Below are 19,287 nucleotides of genomic sequence, written 5' to 3'. Positions count from 1 at the left end.
TTGTCCTACTGCGCGTGCGCAGTGTTACCAACGCTAGCTAGTTATGCCCAAGAGAAAGAAGGGAAAGATCGACGAGGTAGCGAATAGGTTGTTGTTTAGCATAGCATTATGCTGCGAACAAACTAGTGAACACAATAGGGCGGAGACAGAAAACGGAAGAGAGGACGAAAGAAGGAACGTGGAAATGCGAACTACTCGCTAGTCGAGAAGAGAAATACAGCGTTTGAAAGATTTTACAAGGTGATTGTCGAAGTGTTTATGAATCACTACGTTCTTATGTCAATTTAGTTGTCTGTGTGAAATCGATGTGCTTTGTATACTAGGATACTCTACTGTCTAGACAGTCTAGACTGATAGTTTTAGAGGAAAATGCACGCGCAGACATTTAGATGCATCTACTAGTAGCCTCGTCTCCAGGCCCTCTTTTCGCTTGCACGTGTTTGTCCACGTGTTGTTATGCCGTGTGGTGGACCACGTACGCTTCCATGCAGCGTACGTTGGTCTGGGCTCCAAGATTAATTAAAGGAGCACTTCACCGGTCCGCACATCTGTGACTCCGCCCTCGCGCGGGAAGTTTGACTCTATCTCAGATCAAACTTGATAGCGTGTAGACTTTGATATTTGCTTAGGCGAAAGTAAAATGTTCTTTTGCATAACTGACTCACCTTCAATAAGCACACATACGGGCAATGGGGGTTCGGCTGTAGAATGAAGGCACTTTGTGTCACGTGATTATGTGCGTCGTGATGGACGTTTTCATGTGTTTTTGCATCACGCAAGCCTTTTTGTACTGTAGTATGGCCTCCATTCGTAGAAAGAAACACGGAGGAAAGGGCGAAAGACCAAGTGATCGCAAGTCGCTCAAGACGATCATGTGGAGTCTACAACGGGATGAACGACTGAGTCGCTTATGAACTGTAACTTGTTCTCTTTCACTGTTAGAGTTGCCTGAAGCATCTAGACTCGTCTCTTGTGTGCTCTAGTAGTTGGCCTCGGAAGGCGAGACTAAAACAATGTTCGGCACAACACAGCAAGCGTTCGGTCCGCACAAGGCCTTAACGTATGTTAACGTCTACTGCGTGTGCGTCAATCGGTGAAGTGTTCCTTTAACATCATTTTCCACATGACCTCACGACGTCACAATCTGAACCACGTGAACAGAAGAGAGGTCCATCATGTGCTTTGCTGAAGCCAAGTATAGCAGGAATCGACAGGATCATGCCTGATGTGCAGATACCACGTGCAGATTTGACGAACAGCAACGACTCTAGCTGTAGTCTTCGAGTTGTTCTCTACGAAACAAGAGAAGCTAATTGAGACAGGATTGCACTGCTTGCATACCAATCTGATCTTTAGTGAAGCGTTTAAGAAACCAAATCCAGTCTTTAGATAGCCGATTTTTTGGTTACGCGGCACACAGTGACATCAAAGGTTGTTCAGCAGACCAATTTTTCCCTGGAAGTATGACGTGGCGGAAAAGGGTCTGGCTATGCGAGACTATGTATCCAGTTGGAGATTCTTGACTCAACTTACATTTTACATATCACGCAGTATCTGCACAAACATTTCCTTTAGCAAAGCACATGATGGACCCATCTTCGTATCAGATCGTGATGTCATAAGGTCCCTTGGAGACGTTGGAGCAGGACATTAATCTTGGAGCTTAGACCCAACTTTTTTGTTTGCATGGAGGTGTACATGGCATAGTAACATGTGGTGAAATATGTGCAAGCAAAACGTGGGCTTGGGGACGAGGTTAACAAACACCTGGAACCTGGCAGTCTGCCATACCCATTATGGACTTTGGCATTGTTGACAATCACACCAGACTGCACAGTCGCAAACATTGGAAAGTTAATGTCTAATCCATCTATTTATTGTAACATATGGAGATAGTTCAATGTTGTATGGCTTCCTTTTTAACAGTGACTTTTGTGGGTGATGGTTTGACACTTGCTCTACATTGAATTTGACATTTTAGCTTCATTAGCTTTCTTCAAGTTGGTACAATTTCTAAAGTGGGTCCACTCTGACTTCCACTCTGACTTCCACTCTGACTTCCACTCTGACTTCCACTCTGACTTCCACTCTCCTCTCCCCTCTCCTCTCCCCTCTCCTCTCCCCTCTCCTCTCCCCTCTCCTCTCCCCTCTCCTCTCCCCTCTCCTCTCTCCTCTCCTCTCTCCTCTCCTCTCCCTCTCCTCTCCCTCTCCTCCCCTCTCCTCTCTCCTCTCTCCTCTCCTCTCTCCTCTCCTCTCCCTCTCCTCTCCCTCTCCTCTCCCTCTCCTCTCCCTCTCCTCTCTCCTCCCCTCTCCTCTCTCCTCCCCTCCCCTCTCCTCTCTCCTCCCCTCTCCCCTCTCCTCTCTCCTCCCCTCTCCCCTCTCCTCCCCTCTCCTCCCCTCTCTTCCCCCTCTCCCCTCTCCTCTCCCTCTCCCCTCTCCTCTCCCTCTCCCCTCTCCTCTCCCTCCCCCCTCTCCCCTCCCCTCTCTCCCCTCCCCTCTCTCCCCTCCCCTCTCTCCCCTCCCCTCTCTCCCCTCCCCTCTCTCCCCTCCCCTCTCTTCCCTCCCCTCTCTCCCCTCCCCTCTCTCCCCTCCCCTCTCTCCCTCCCCTCTCTCTCCTCCCCTCTCTCCCCTCCCCTCTCTCCCCTCCCCTCTCTCCCCTCCCCTCTCTCCCCTCCCTCTCCTCTCTCCTCCCTCTCCCCTCTCCTCCTCCCCTCTCTACCCCTCTCCTCCTCCCCTCCTACCCCTCTCCTCTCCCCTCCTACCTCTCTACCCCTCTTTTCCTCCCCTCTCCTCCTCCCCTCTCCTCCTCCCCTCTCCTCCTCCCCTCTCCTCCTCCCCTCTCCTCCTCCCCTCTCCTCCTCCCCTCTCCTCCCCTCTCCTCCTCTCCTCCTCCTCCCCTCTCCTCCTCTCCTCCTCCCCTCTCCTCCTCCCCTCTCCTCCTCCCCTCTCCTCCTCCCCTCTCCTCCTCCCCTCTCCTCCTCCCCTCTCGTCCTCCCCACTCTACCTCTCTTCTCCTCCCCTCTCGTCCTCCCCACTCTACCTCTCTTCTCCTCCTCACTCTACCCCTCTTCTCCTCTCATCTCTGCCCCCTCTTCTCCCATCTCTGCCCCCTCTTCTCCTCCCTTCTACCCTTCTACCTCTCTCCTCCCCCTCTCCTCCTTCCCTCCCTCCTCCCCTCTCCTCCTCCCCTCTCCTCCTCCTCCTCTCTCCTCCTCCTCTCTCCTCCCCCTCTCCTCCCTCCCCCTCTCCTCCTTCCCTCCCTCCTCCCCTCTCCTCCTCCCCTCTCCTTCTCCTCTCTACCCCTCTCTACCCCCTCTTTCCCTCTCTACCCCCTCTCTCCTTTCTACCCCTCTCTCCAACCCCTCCTTCCTCTCTCTACCTCCACCCCCTCTTGTCCCCTCCTACCCCCTCTCTACCCTCTATCCCCACCGCCTCTTCTTCCCTCTGCCCCCACTCTCTCTTTTCCCCTCTCTACCCACCCCCTCTTCTCCCCTCTTTCCCCTCTTCTCTCCTCTTTCCCCTCTCCTCCCCTCTCTATCCTCACCCCCTCTTCTCCCCTTTTCTCCCCTCTTTCCCCTCTTCTCCCCTCTCTACCTCTTCTCCCCTCTCTACCCTCTTCTCCCCTCTCTGCCCTCTTCTCCCCTTTCTAGCCCCACCCCTCTTCTCCTTTCTCTACCCCTTCTTCTTCCCTCTCTACCCCCTCTTTCCTCTCTACCCTCTCTTCCCTCTCTACCCCCTCTTTCCTCTCTACCCTCTCTTCCCTCTCTACCCCCTCTCTCTTTCCCTCTCCTCCCCTCTCCTTCCCTCTCTCCCCTCTTCTTCCCCCCGGAAACTTGTGAGGTTCTTGCATGGGCAGATGTTTCCAGTGTTTATTCAATGAGCAATTACTAATTAGCATAAGAGGTGGGTTTGTCTTTTAATTGAAGACTGTCTATTGGTTAGAGTAGTTAAAATAAACAATTTGCATAACAAGGTTGGCGGAAGTTCATCTGGCAGACTGCAATGCACACCCAAAGAACAGCATGACAATGAGTACTAAAATGAAGTGTTTAGCGTGTCTCTAGGACCTTGCTGTCAAGAGTTATTTAGGATTTACTGAGGAAGAAGTCAGCATAAACAGACTTTAGCTTTATCCCCTCTTGTCACTCTTGAGATGGATCTTATACATCTGATCTCATATGAAATGTACATTGAGCTTTTGAATATCTTTTTGGGTGACTACCCAGGTCTCACAACCATACAGTAACACCGGCCATAACAAGTGTTGTAAGGACTCTAATTTAACATTTTTGCTGAAACTTCTGTTGGTAAAGACTTTTCATTTCCAAGATGCAAAATTTTTGTTATCTTTCTGGATATGATCCTCAACTTTTGAATGGCAATCTCTTGACTTGCTCATAAGGAAGCAGGACTCAGAAACATTGTCTAAGATGTAACCATCAGTAGAGATGGATGCTTCTTTGCTACCAATACTTACTTAGAGCTTTGGTTTGTCTGTGTTGACCTGCATGCTCTTAATTTTATACAAGTATTATTGTATCTACCAGTCGTTGTAGATCTTTATTTGATGTATCTAGCAGAGCCATACATCAGCATACACGGGACATTTGATTTATGTGTTCCGTCAACTGTCTGTTCACGGAACAGACCACCATCTGTTCTGTATGCAATCTTAATACCACCAACAGTACATTTCTGAAGAGTCTGTCTTAGGACTCTGTCCATAACCACATTGAATAAAACTGGGGACAGCACACATCCCTGTTGGACTTTTGCAGTTACTTTAAACTTTGAAAAGAGTTCTTCTTGGTGTCTCACAACATAACACATCTTGTTCCATCAAGTTGATCATTGATAAGTTTGATTACTGCATCTTCATCTTGTACACCAGATTGTTGAATAACTTTGGTTAGAGCAAACCAGACACTGAACCAAACGCTTCTGAAAGGTTCACAAAACAGATATGTAAGGAGGTTTTATGCTCTACTGTTTTCTGAATGACTTGACAAAGTAACCATATCTGATCCATTGTACCCGTCTGTGCTCGTAAGCCACACTGTTTCTCTAAAGAGAGCATTCAATCACCTCTTTCAGCTTATTCAACAAAACATTGGCAAGAAGTTTGCCTGGAAACTGAGCAATGAAATTCCTCGATAATTACACAGTAAGTGATTAAATGGAACTAGAAGCGAATCTTTCATTCCTGAACAACTTTACGAGTTCTTTCAACTAATTTGATAATTTTAATTGATTTAAGCACAGGTTTGAGAACCTCTGTTGTAATACCATCTTTCAAATGCTTTGCCATTCTTTATAGTCTCTGAATGACACTAATGACTTTATTATTAGTGAAAGGACTGCCAGGAATTAAACAAGAAGAATCAACAGAGTCTAACATAGCTGAGCGAGACACATTCAGAACTGATTCAAATGTGTTTGCCAACAAAGCAACTGATCTTTAGACTCAGTTGTCAGTAATCTTAGCCCTGTTCATGTAAGATCACATCCAGGAAGCTGCATTGACATTCTGTTTATCTTTCTCAGCTTTCTGAAGAACTCATCATGCTTGTGTTGTTTAAAATCATTTCTAAACCTTCTATTTCCTTTTCAAGTCATTCATATTTGTCTTTCCTTACTGCAGTTTTCACCAAACATTGTAATTCAGCATATTTGGCATGGGTCTTTGTCTTATTCTGAGAACACACACACACACACACACACACGCACACGCACACGCACACCCACACCCACACCCACACCCACACGCACACGCACACACACACACACACACACACACACACACACACGCACACATGCACACACGCATGCATACACATGCACACAGACGAGCTGCCTTTACCAAGTCACGTCTCCAGCTTTACAGCTGGGCTCTTGTGTGATACCCAGGAGAACTCTGGGCTTGCAATAGCAGTCTTCTGGAGCTGAGCCAAAAACTTAAAAAGGAGCACCGGCTTGTGATGCCAACTGAGGTGTGGGCACTCAAAGTCCCGTCAGGACCTGAGCAGCTGATTGTGAAGTTACAGTCGGTGTCCCCAGACAAGGACTAGGTACTCATTTGTACGTTTGAGTTGAGAGAGGCAATTGTGTGGATTCCTTGGGTAAGGGAACTGTACTTGTGTAGCTGACATGAAAAAGTCCCAAGAACTATTTTATTGCATTTTTGTTAGTTCTTAATGTTCATATGCCCCCAAAATTAAAAGTTTAATTTTTGAAGCTACATTCATGAAGGTATTGAGGCATAAGCGTACCCGCCGTGACATCATAAGAGGAACGGAACTGGCTAGAGTGCATGCTGGCAATAGAAATGTCTGACGAGATAGTACACCTCTGGTTGCCTGCTGGCTGCAGTAATGTGCTCAGAAAGAAAGTGTGTCTTTGATTCGCTTTTCCAATAATGCCAAGATGTCAAGAAATGGGCAGCGCGAAGAAACAAGAGAGAAATTGGTGGGATGGGCCAACCACATGTTCAGACCCGTCTAGTGCGTTTTCAGCCGGAATGTTTTGAAACTGGAGGATTACGTTACCATGAGACTTTGGGCTTTTACCCAAGGTAAAAGGAGACTGAAGCCTGAAGCATCAAGCTGTGCTGGCGATTTTGTACTGGGAAGCCATTGAGAGGATTGCAACGCAACAATGTGAGAGTCAACAAATACGGAAGGGGGAGAAACGGCTGAAAGAAATCATGAGAAATATAGGGTAAGTAAGTCCTGTAGAATTCTAACGATAGAGTTGCTTGTGACGATTTTCTCCAGTAGATGTACCACTACAGCGTGCAAGAAATGAGCTTTATTGCACGTGCAGGAGATACCATTTAGTATGCACAGTGGCAGTATATCATCAACTCACAAGACTCTGTGTGCTGGGAGTGGGTTGGAGAGAACATGAGATTCTCTTGCAGCAGTTTCAAACGTCCTCATACATTAGAGACAATCATAAATCATTAGAGTCGGTTTAGTTAAGAGAGATTTCATAATCTTGTTTGCTCTGACCATGGGTAACTGATTCTCAAATATTCCTTTGTTTAATGAAAAAGGTGAGAAGCCAATTACATTTCTGATAACAATTTATGATTCAATTGATTATTGAGTATGGATGGCAGTAGAAGTTTTAACACTCACAACCTACAAACATAAATAACACCATACACTGGTAGTTCCAGTGACAAGTATGTTTCACATGAAACCTAACCAAATTATTGACAGATTTCTTTTACTCTGTAATGTCTCACAGTGCCTTCTGAAATTTGAATTGTGACCTCACGGAATTTCCATTTAATACAAAGCAGCCAACAACAATCTGTAAACGCAGCATTACTTTAATAATATTCTCTTTTCTATCGAATGTGTACTAGCATTTCCAATTAACAAAGCTACTGTGTGAAGTACAAGAGAAAAGAAAAAATAAAGCCATATTGCCAAGACATACTACGATGGACAGTAATTCTAAACAAACCAGAAACACACCACCAATACCAATAGCAACAACAGCAATTGCAGTATTGCAACCAACAGTAAGGAAATGAAAGAATATTTGCACTCATACTTGCAATGCTACATACTGGCGTCCAGGACTAACACCAGGACACTGATCATATTCTTTAGCATTGTTGATGTAATCCCCAGCAGGCAACCAGACGTTTACTTCTCATAAGACATTTCTATTGCCAGCATGCGCTCTAGCCACTTTCGTTCCTCTTATGACGTCACGGCGGGTATGCCTACTAAACAACCGGAAGCAACTTTGTGCCTCAATATCTTCACAAATGTAGCTTCAAACTTGCTTAGTCTCTATCAGTCAAAGATAACTTTTTTCTTCTTCATAACTATATGTACAAGTATAAATACGAAAGATGTCATAGCAAACCCTCATATGGTCGTGTTTCTATTCTTTTTCGTATGGCAACCCTTCATCTTTCTCATTTTCAAAATGTTTTTATACTTTTTTTGCATTCTCTTTCTGCGTGACTAATGAGCGTAGCGATGTACACGAGCAGATGTACAGTAGTATGCAATTGGCAAGGTGGACAGAGGCTAGAATCGACACACTCCCCCTGTAGCACTTGGTACAGGAAACGTGTAGGTTGGATGCAGTGCAAATGCAATCAGAATTTAGAAAGAAACGCTAGCGGGTAGAAGAGCGGCTTCAATCAGCATAAAGTCTTCAATCGTGGGAAGCATTGCAGAGGGTGACAACACGTACAGTCTACACAGGACTGGTGTGGGCTTGTGTTCGAATGAACTGGAAGGTGTAGCGTTTGTGTCATTGGGAAATTTTATGCGGGGGGGGGGGGGGTTGGTTGGTTCCTCCAGAAAGGACCATGCACTGCAATGACAAATTTGAGTAGTCATGGACCTGCTCTATTGCAAGCACAGAGGTTTTGGTATAGAAGTCAGCTTTGTAACATAAGCAGTTAATACCGATACCTGCTTTTACAGAAGAACTGAACACAAACTCATTCCTACATATCAACACTACTGCATTGGTGATGCTGTGGGGAAAATTGTTCTGTGTGATTTTACGTACATTTGAATTTATGGAAACATAAACCTGCAATTAGTTTGGATAATCGACATTCTACTGTTTGATTGACTGGCTACCTGTGTTAGAATTATGCAAGCTCACATTGTGTCTTTCGATAGTTTTCTTGCCCAAAGCGATGGGGTGAAAGGCAGGTGTCTCCTAGTCTACTTTGTGACATTTATGTTTTGGAAGAATATTGGCATTTACAGACAGTTCCTTATATTATGTGTTACTGAAGGTTTCACTTATTATCTACCGTCATTCAAAGTTAGAGTCAACAATATTAGGAGTGAGCTGGCAACAGCTCTAGATTTTTGAATAGTTTCTAAACATTTTAGTTAATATTAAATGTCAGTAGAATTAATGGATGAATGTTCCACTTTTTGTCATAAATTTAGTATTATGGAGTTTGAGTTTAGCAAACAGGTAATGCTTGGTTGAGAAAGAGAAAATTATTATAACAATGACATGCACATTTAGGAGCAGCACATTGTGCCTGAAGGTGAATGGGATGAATTTATGTTAGCCTTAAGAGAGAATCTTGCAGCAACATTTAGAATCACAGGAACGAGAAGGTAGGTTCGGTTTTGTTGTTGTTATGGACATCATTTTGTTGAGTGAGCTATTATTTTGATGCTTTTTGTTGTAGTCATGCCAGACAAGTGTCTCGATGTCTTGAAACAATATTCTTCAAGGAAATGGAGGGCCTCGTGGTAGATGGAGAGGTTATTTCACCGCCTCATGCTTTGTCTTGGTATCCTGATGGTCTTGCATGGCATGTGTCCCTACCACGCAAGGTCTTGAGGAAACATCCAACTCTTGTCAAGTTTCATCAGTTTTTGGTGCATGAAACAGAGAAGGTATGAGTGCCACGTTGAAATACACTGTGTACTGATGTAGAGTTCTTTTTATATCAGGGTAATCTCAGTAGACAGGAAGCAGTGAGTATGATTCCTCCTCTTCTTTTGGACGTAAAACCACATCACAAAGTGACTGTGAACCACTTGACTTGCTGTGCTGTATTTGTAGTGTTTGTTGTTGTTAGATTTTAGACATGTGTGCTGCTCCTGGATCAAAAACGGCTCAGCTGTTAGAACTTCTTCACGCTGAAGATACAGCAGTGTCTGCTATTCCGAGTCAGTATTGTATATGCGATTGTAGTTGTGTGTGTGTGTGTGTGTGTGTGTGTGTGTGTGTGTGTGTGTGTGTGCACGTGCACGTGCATGCGTGCATCTGTACATAATTATGAGGTATATTTGTTGACAGGTGGGTTTATTATTGCTAATGACAGAGATTACAAACGATGTTATATTCTTCTTCATCAGCTTAAGCGAATCAATAGTCCTTGTTTAATGGTCACCAATCATGATGCTTCTATTTATCCGACATTGTATCATAATCCAAAGGAAGTGAAGTTGTAGATTGTCATCAGAGACAGCTGCATAACTAATTGTGATTACATTGAATAATAGGATTGTGGTATTCGTCAGCCAGTGGTATATGATAGAGTACTATGTGATGTTCCATGCAGGTATTTTCACTTGTTAAATTTTAGTGTACTGATTTGATGCTTTGTTTAATAGTGGTGATGGAACAATGAGGAAGAACCTAATTATGTGGAAGAAATGGAATCCCACACTTGGTCCTGGACTCCACAGGTAGGCTTTGTCATGAGTCACATAAGCAATGGTTGGAATACTAAAGAACATCTTGTAAGAGTGCAACTACGTATTCTTTGTCGTGGCATTGAAGTTCTTGCTCCTGGTGGAAGATTAGTTTATTCAACATGCTCTCTTAATCCTGTTGAAGATGAGGCTGTAGTTGCTGCATTACTAAATATGAGCAAAGGTGTGTTTGGGTGTTCTGTTGTACTCTTTGTTACAGTACATTGTGATTGCAGCATGAGGCAGTAGCTACCACACCTGTAACAATTTTGCATGTACCAGTGTGTGTGTGTGTGTGTGTGTGTGTGTGTGTGTGTGTGTGTGTGTGTGTGTGTGTGTGTGTGTTGTGTGCATGCGTGCGTGCACAAATGTTTTTGTGTAGAAGAGCTTATGATGTACAGTGGTACTTCACCTATTTGATACCATCTAAAGGAAGATGCATCAGTATCTCTTCTGTTTGTAGTGTTGTCTGATTTAAATTCAACTGCTAGTGCTCATTATTGCTGTCTACTGTATTTGGCTGAGTCTAGGCGCTTGCCATAGGTATCAATGCAGGGGCACAAATGTTGTGTACTTGCTTTGGTTGCGTATTCGTAATTACTAAAAAATGTATTAATCAAAATAGTAAAATGTAGTCGCCTTGAACTTATGCTTGAAAAGTGTTTAATGTATTGTTGAGTTTAGTGTCAGGTTTGAGACTCTGCTTTCTTTTATACTGGATCGTAACTAGGTTTTCAATCTTTTTGTAATAAGTTAAAAACTTAACAATAAGCAGATTGATAATACGGCTTGTAAACATTAGCATGCAACCATTGCTAGTACTATTGGTAGTATCTACATCATTGCATCCTCACTTGGTTTTGAGGACATTTTGTTGTCAAACTCACACCCAACTTCCGAATTTGATAAGTGCACTACTTAAAACTAATTAGACACACCCTCCAAAACTGGGGAGTTAAGTGCCTCCTCATGCCTCCCAGTAGTACATCACTGCTGGGTCTTAAGTGATTTTACTTATTTAGGGACTGTTGAGCTTGTTGATGTATCTGGTGATCTGCCAGGACTGAAAACTTGTTGTGGACTTCACAGATGGAAGGTTTGGTGTTAATTTATTGATTTATATGTATTGTAGTGTTGCTGAATAGATTGATGTGTAAGGTTTTAGTTATGGCATTTGGATTTTATAGTATACTGTGTCATTATTATAGAATGGGCTTCTTGTGTATTGTGTAACTTATTCAACAGAAACACACAGTTTTTAGGGAAAGGTACATGTACTTTAGCAATTACAGCAGCTTCTGTACTGCATTTTCGTTTTCTATCATTTCATATTTTTTAGTTTTGCTTTGTTCTTTATGCTGTCATCTGACTTACTTGTCCAAGTGTGCAAGCATGTGTGCATGTAACTTATATATGCACTAACGTGGATGTATCATAATAACTGTAATTGGGACGAGCGACGGTGAGCCCTTCCTTTGTGTACTGTGATGAGATTTGTATATGTCTGTAATGTGCATGCATATAAGTGGATGTAACGTGCATGTAACAGACCAACTGGAATTTACATCATTTTGAGCCAATCTCAGGCATGGTAGTTTGTGATGTCACAATGCAGGTGCACATATACCATTGTGGGTAGGAGTACACCCACCTCTAGAGTAACTTACGGATCTCTACTAGATGATAGCAAAGTTTCAATCAATTTGTAATCAGCTCAACTCTAGATAGAGCTACTCTCATTGAATATTGCTTTGTAGCTTTCATTTGAAGCGATGCTCGACAGAGGTTCACGTATTACTAGTAATTATACGATGTACATATGTACAGCTCTTCAGGTTGCTGTGTGCCGTTCCCAAGAGACCACTTATTAGAAAACGTAGAACAGACTCCTAGCGATAGCTTTGACAATAATATTCAGTATTGAATGTAACCTTCAATGGCACCAATCAGAGACCCACTTAGTGTGTACATTTACGTTGGTGGAGTATGTACCCACATGTTCTCCGTGATGTCCAAATGCTTGTTGTTTGGCTGTGAGTGAGTGGGTGTGAGTGAGACTGGTAAATGTTGTGATCATGGTGCAAGGGAGAGAATTCAATGCACGGAGTGAGGCTTGCTATAAACTCGAGTGTTCGGCCGGTTGTCTTTTAGGAGGAGAAAGACAGGCTGAAGACATTCACCACTCAAACAAACCACCAACGCTCTATCCTCCAATCACAGTGCCGTTCAATGTTTGTGCATCCTTGATAGAGATGCACGTCACTATTGGCTCATTGCTAATTTCTGTAATTTTCCTCTGACACAAGTGCCTGTGTAGTCTCGACACGTGCCATCCAATTCTATGAACAACAGCTTGACTCTTTTCAGCTCTTCTTATTGTCTGTCTCTTGTTCTAAGATCACTAGACTCAAAGCGTACTACAAAGGACAACCAACGGTCGATCGCAACATATGCAAATCATAGTTTTGCACTTGTCGCACCGCGTTAAGAAGGTCTACTTGTTCCATGCATCCAGCGTATGACACCCTCAGTGACTAGAAACTGTTCTGCATGCGCTGCGTATTCCTCGAAGTAAGAAAAGAAAGACAAAAAAAAAGATGACATGCAGGCGTAGCTCACACGGTAACGAAATGTGATATCAGAGAGCCAATAGTGACGTGCATAGCTATCAGCAGTTATCAAGGATGCACGTGAATGCACAAACACTAACCAAATGTGTAAGATCGTGATTGGAGGATAGAGTTGGGGGTTTCCTGTGAATGGCGAATGTCTCCAGGTGGTCTTTCTCCTCATGGGGGGGAGACGACCGGCAGGACACTTGATCCTAGGCTTCCTAGGACTGCTGATCAAACCAGTCTGATAAGATAAATGTAGGACAAAGTTGTGAGGCACACTAGTGTCCACAAGAAAAATTCAAATGAATGGAATCCACGGCAGGGTGCTGAGTGCCGTTCAGGAGCGACAAGCAATGATGAACAATAGACTAATCACAAAACGAAACACACTGTAGTCACATCCAACAATCTGATAAACGATGTGGATCGCATGCACTTCACCTAGCCCTTACATATACACACACGTCACGTATATTTTAGTTGCTCGTGGTCATTGGCATTACCAACTCTGACAATTGACACACATTAATTGATTATACAGGCTCTATAGAATTACTTCACACTTTCTCTACCACATCACTTTTCAGCCTTTGCCCCCACAATGGTTTCTGTTGTGACTATATAGTATGTGGGTTTATGTGGGTACCTATGCATGTATGTGTTTACTTTTTGTTATTGTGTGTGTGTGTGTGTGTGTGTGTGTGTGTGTGTGTGTGTGTGTGTGTGTGTGTGTGTGTGTGTGTGTGCGCGTGCATATGTGTGTGTGTGTGTGTGTGTGTGTGTGTGTGTGTGTGTGTGTGTGTGTGTTTGTGTGTGTGTGTGTGTGTAGGCTCAGTTCCACTAGTTAAGCATAACTTGTGTGTAGGCTCAGTTCCAGTAGTTAGGCATGCTTCTGGTACTTGAGTGGTGTGACTCCTCAACACAGTGTGTTTCATATAATCCTATTGTTTGGAATTTATAGTTGTTGTCGAAGCGTGGAGAATGGTTTGATTCTCATGATAAAGTACCTGAAGCACTGAAACAAGGTTTATGTGCTACAATGTTTCCATCATCTCCTGAAGCAGCTGAATTGATGCACTTAGAGAGATGGTACTATACATAGATATTGACAGACAATAATTGATGTTTTAGGGTGCATTTCTTTATGATCTCAACTGGATTAGGTTGTGGAGATAAAGAAACTCAGTAGAGGTCCATAACCTCAACCGGATTAAGCTTGAGAATAAAGAAATGCACCCTAGTGTAACGTAATGTTTGTGTCTAGTCAGAGAATTCTTCCTCACCATCAAAACACTGGAGGGTTTTTCATTGCTGTTTTTCACAAGTTGACAAGTGTACCTTGGCAGAGGAAATTCCCCCTGATTAAGAAAGTTGGACATCAGGATTTGTTGTCTGAATGTTCTAGTAGAAAAGGAGGAAGTGGTCTGAATGTACTCTCTACACCCTCAGATTATGTTGCTGCTTCTGTATCTTGCGGTGCTTCTGATGATAACTGTTCAGGTTTGGCAGGAGAGATCTGTACTGAAGATGCAAATGTTGACAGTGTTTGTGGAGCTAGTACACTACAAGCAACAACAGATCTCGAGGTTGTAAGAGACAGCTTTACAAAAGCAAAGGAAGGGGAAGATGATGCTATTGTAATGGCATCTGGACGTATGGAGGATGGCTCTATTCCTCATGATACAAGTACAGCTGATACTTCTTGTAACATCAGTGATATGCCACCAGAGATTAAGAATGTGTAAGGAAATTATTGTGGTGCTCAGTAAATATATGATTGTTGTTGTCCACAACAGGAGCGATGTTGTTGAAGGTGTGGAGAAGAAAGAGGAACCATTTATATTTCTAACAAAGGATGATCCTGATTGGCCATGTTTGAGGTAAGAGCAATATTGCAATTTTTTGAAGGTTGATTGATTAACATTAATATTATATTAATGCATTTTGAAACAGAGACTACTATGGGCTTGAAAATCTTCCTGTTGGTCTCTTGTTGGTGCGATCACAGACAACAAAGAAACGAAAGATATACATTGTATCGCAAGCTGTAAAAGATTTAGTGTTGAATCAGAAGCAACATGTCAGGGTATGTCACATGTGTGAGCTGTAGGGTGTCTAGCTTGGCAATGCTGTCACCATCGGTATTGTAATATTGGTGAATGGGTAGCTTTTGGCATCAAAAACTCTTTCCACTGTGACCATATCAAGTTTGCATGTGAAAGTCAATTGTTGTGTTAAAAATCAAGGCACTGTCATCTGCTCTGTTCTTGCCCTTTATGTGCTGGTGACTTACTCTAAAATATTGGGAAGTAGGGTTGGTACCAATCTCTACAACTGGCAGTTTCAGTGACATTTACAAAATTCTGATTGTTTTGTTGCCCAGTGTGTGGTTGGTCAATAAATAAATTGACATAGAAACTGTTTGGACTTCATTACATTTTGTTGTAATTGTTGTAATTTGGTCAATGGTTTCATTAGATAGTCAACCTTGGTGTACGAGTATTTCAAAGGTCAGAAGGGAGAGACGTGAATTGTCCACTGCGACTTGCATCAGAGGTTAGAAAAACGAGTGTGTTCTGGTCTGCTATCAACCATAGTATTGTATGTGTTTGTAAGGGTTTGTCAGCATTGCTCCCTTACATGCGCAAACGTCGTATATATGTGTCTTTAACAGACATGGAACTGTTGCTTCGTCAATTTAATCTTTCTACAACCTTGCTTTCACCAAACTCCAAAGCACAGCTCAACAAATTGAGTACACATTTATTTCTCTTGCATTAATGTATGTATTTGTAAAGTTTTTTCTTCTTTTAGCAACTGGTTCAGTGGTATTCACATATGATCCTTCTCGTGAGGATACAGAAACAGAGACAAGAGCTGTTTCATCAGTTCCTGGGTATTAAGTTTATGTTGAGATTCTGTAGACAATTGCTTAAAAGTTTGGTTTGTTGTTTAGACCACAGTGTGTTGTAGATGTGTGTGGATGGACTGGACACTCATCTGCCCGAATAATGTCAAGTGATGCGGACAGAATGCATTGCCTTCTTATATTCGGTATGGCAACACAGGATGACATCAAATTGGATTCAAATCAACTGAGACCTAATGTAGAGGGCGAGAGTTCAATAGATCCGGTAGATCAACTTGAACAGTCAAACTCTCCCAGTTGTCATGGTAATTCTGATGGTAATGATTGTGAGTTGGATGTAGTATGTAGTACTTAATTAAATCTGATCAGAGCTACCTGGTGAGGAAACAACAAATGACCATGAAAAGGGAACTCAAATTATATAATTGACAGCTGTTCATCTGTAGATGTCTTGTGTTCACTCACTGTAGTAGATATACTGTACTACGTAGATAAACTGCAGTTGTAGTTTCGTGACATTTTTCTGAGGTTCCTGTCTGTGCTTACAGTTGCAACAATATAATGTGACTACAACCATTCTCACCGGGTAGTATTGTGTTAACATCATATTTCACTACCACAGTACTAGAGAAGCTGGCAAATAAGCTAAAGTTTAGTTTTTGCCATATTTGATCTTTGAAACAAGGAGCCAACAGTAGCTACTGATGGTTAGGCAACACTAATTGTGCTGCCTACAAATGCTTTGGCCATTCTACTAGCATCGATTCACTAAGGAACATTGAAGATGAGGTGAACATAACTGCTGATAATGGAATTTTATCCAGTTCTGTGTGTGTGTGTGTGTGTGTGTGTGTGTGTGTGTGTGTGTGTGTGTGTGTGTGTGTGTGTGTGTGTGGGTGGGTGGGTGGGTGGGTGGGTGGGTGGGTGGGTGGGTGGGTGGGTGGGTGGGTGGGTGGGTGGGTGGGTGTGTGTGTGTGTGTGTGTGTGTGTGTGTGTGTGTGTGTGTGTGTGTGTGTGTGTGTGTGTGGTGCAATAGCTCAGTTGGTTAGAGAGTGCATTTGGAGAATGAAAACATCTGGGACCTTGCAGGATTGCAGGTTCAAGTCACAGTGATGGTGAGCTATGGCATAATTTCCTTAAGCAAGAAACTTACACACAATTGCTTCTCTCGACTCAGGAGTATAAATGAGTACCTGGTCATTGACTGGGGTGGACATGACTGCTGGCTTGGCAGTAACATCATGCAGCAGACGGGTACTTGTGGGCCTTCGTGTCCAGTCCCAAAGCTGCGCCATAGTCAGTGCCCCTGGATGACTCTGGCCAAGCTCCAGGGGATTGTAGCGCTGGCCCTAACCCTCCACGTAGCGCTTGGAGGCCCTGTCTCTAGAGGCAGGGGGAGCTATCTCCGCAACTAACCTTAAGGTTGATGTCATTCATGAATGACGTGGAGGGCTTGACATTTGTCCATTTTTGTCCATTTGTGTGTGTGTGTGTGTGTGTGTGTGTGTGTGTGTGTGTGTGTGTGTGTGTGTGTGTGTGTGTGTGTGTGGTGCTGTGGCTCAATTGGTTAGAAAGTGCGTTTGGAGAATGGAAACATCCGGGATTTTGCAGGGTTACAAGTTCAAGTCACAGTGATGGCAAGCTATGGCACAATTTCCTTGGGCAAGAAACTTACACGCAATTGCCTTCTCGACTCAGGAGTATAAATGAGTACCTGGTCTTTGACTGGGAGTGGCAAAGGTCTCCGACTGCGATACTGCATCAGCCACTGGGGTCCGGGTGAGACTTCGGGAGCTCACACCACAGTTGGCATCTTGGTCGCACACAGGAGCAAAATTGACAAATAATGTACCTATAGCAATTAATACGGGAACGCAGCATTTGCAACGCATATCCCGTACGTGATAAAATCTTTGGCTTTGACTACTAAGCGAAGTTCTTCCAACTGCCGTTGCATATTCAGTTATACACGCACAGAAGAAAGAACGATGCAAAGGCACTAAATACCAGGATCCATATTCGTGCAACGTTCGCTAGGATACATGGTGTACACCGTAAACCCCATAGACCTATTATAAACCACTTGAGAAAACTAACTCTGAATCATGTCTAACGAAAGCTGTTACATCTAAACAGGTTTAATTAACTCTAATAAAAACGCGCTAAATCTTAGGCATGCTTCCAAAAAAAAGGCTTAGAGGCCCTATTGAAGACATGTATACCCTAGGTATAAGTTGCGCTTTTGTGCTTCTAAAAATTTACCAGACTAGAATTTTAAAAACATTTTCTCTGAAGAAGACATAGATGTAGGGATTGTATAAAAAGTAACAGAAACAAGATCTATAGATAATAGGAATCAAAGCCAGACATCATTAGTGAATCCTTCCAACCCCCACATTCCCTACATTGTACATTTTGGGGATTGGAAGGATTCACTAATGATGCCTGGCTTTGGTTCATATTATCTATAGATGTTGTTTCTGTTACTTTATAATTATGCAATTCCTACACCTATTTTTTCAGAGAAAATGTTTTATAAATTTTAGTAAATACACACACACACACACACACACACACACACACACACACACACACACACACACACACACACACACACACACACACACACACACACACACACACACACACACACTAGTAAATGCTCGGTTAGCATTGTGTTAGGCGAGCGACGGTGTTCTGTCTTTACTTATTCGCGTAACAATGGTTGCGTCTATACTTAGCAATACTTTCTGTCAAACAAATATGCGGAAACTCAGAAAACAGACTTTCAGTTGTTCTTCTTCTGGCTTTGTCTTTCATTCTTCGTTCACGCTTGGATAGTCTCACTCGTTTACTGAGATAGTCGCGTAACAATGGTTGCGTAGTCACGTGACAATGGTTGCGTCGCACTAATTTCTGTCAAGGTAACACGCCGAAACTCAAAAAAGACTTTTCTTTTTTGTTAGCTTTTTCTTTCTATTCCGTTTGTCACGCGTCAGTTTCCTTTGCTCTTTAGTCGCGTTTGGGATCAAAATCGAGAGTGATTTCACTTTTCTCGCCAAGAAATTGTAATTATGTCGAGCCCTCGAAAGGGGACCCTTGATTCAATTTTAGCGCATATGTTACGGAGTCAATTTTGCATCGTCGTTTTGTCGATCCGTCTTTCCAAAGTGCATTGTGTTTGGCGAGCGATGGTGTTCTGTCTTTACCTATTTGGGTAACAACCAAGTGGTGCTTATAGGTAGCAATAGTTTTTGTCAACGAAACGCTGAACTCAGAAAACAGACTTTCGTTGCTCTTCTTAGTTCTAGTTGTCTTCAATTCTTCGTTCACGTTTCAATTGTCTCACTCGTTTACCTAGCTAGTCGCACTAGTAAATGCTCGCTAACATTGTGTTTGGCAAGCGATGGTGTTCTGTCCTTACCTATTTGCGTAACAATGTTTGCGTAACGTAGCAATAGTTTCTGTCAAACAAACGCGGGAACTCAGAAAACAGACTTTCAGTTGCTCTTCTTCTAGTTGTCTTCTATTATCTTCGTTCACGCTTCAATCGTCTCACTCGTTTACTTAGCTAGTCATGACAATGATCGTGTCGTCG

At 43.1% G+C, this 19,287-nt stretch overlaps 1 protein-coding gene across 2 annotated transcripts; it reads left to right on the top strand.

The window, feature by feature from the left end:
- Positions 1-17: 17 nt before the first annotated feature.
- Positions 18-16,216, top strand: LOC134178638 (RNA cytosine-C(5)-methyltransferase NSUN2-like). 2 transcript variants are annotated; one of them, XM_062645524.1, is made up of 19 exons: positions 18-76; positions 139-240; positions 9,022-9,116; positions 9,191-9,401; positions 9,459-9,530; positions 9,587-9,677; positions 9,808-9,949; positions 10,016-10,072; positions 10,125-10,199; positions 10,259-10,389; positions 11,228-11,301; positions 13,782-13,909; positions 14,085-14,561; positions 14,617-14,700; positions 14,774-14,906; positions 15,299-15,376; positions 15,437-15,575; positions 15,635-15,716; positions 15,777-16,216. In XM_062645524.1, exons 1-19 carry the CDS (start codon positions 44-46, stop codon positions 16,042-16,044), a joined length of 2,472 nt encoding a protein of 823 aa, XP_062501508.1. In that variant the 5' UTR covers positions 18-43; the 3' UTR covers positions 16,045-16,216. The 2 variants fall into 2 exon arrangements, with proteins under 2 accessions (XP_062501508.1, XP_062501509.1); XM_062645525.1 differs by lacking the exons at positions 15,635-15,716; positions 15,777-16,216 and having other exon boundaries at positions 15,303-15,376; positions 15,437-15,573.
- Positions 16,217-19,287: the final 3,071 nt, after the last annotated feature.

Source organism: Corticium candelabrum, chromosome 4, assembly GCF_963422355.1.
Source record: "Corticium candelabrum chromosome 4, ooCorCand1.1, whole genome shotgun sequence".
Lineage (NCBI taxonomy): Eukaryota > Metazoa > Porifera > Homoscleromorpha > Homosclerophorida > Plakinidae > Corticium > Corticium candelabrum.
Note: the sequence above shows the minus strand (reverse complement) of the source record. Positions and strands in the feature narration are given on the sequence as shown.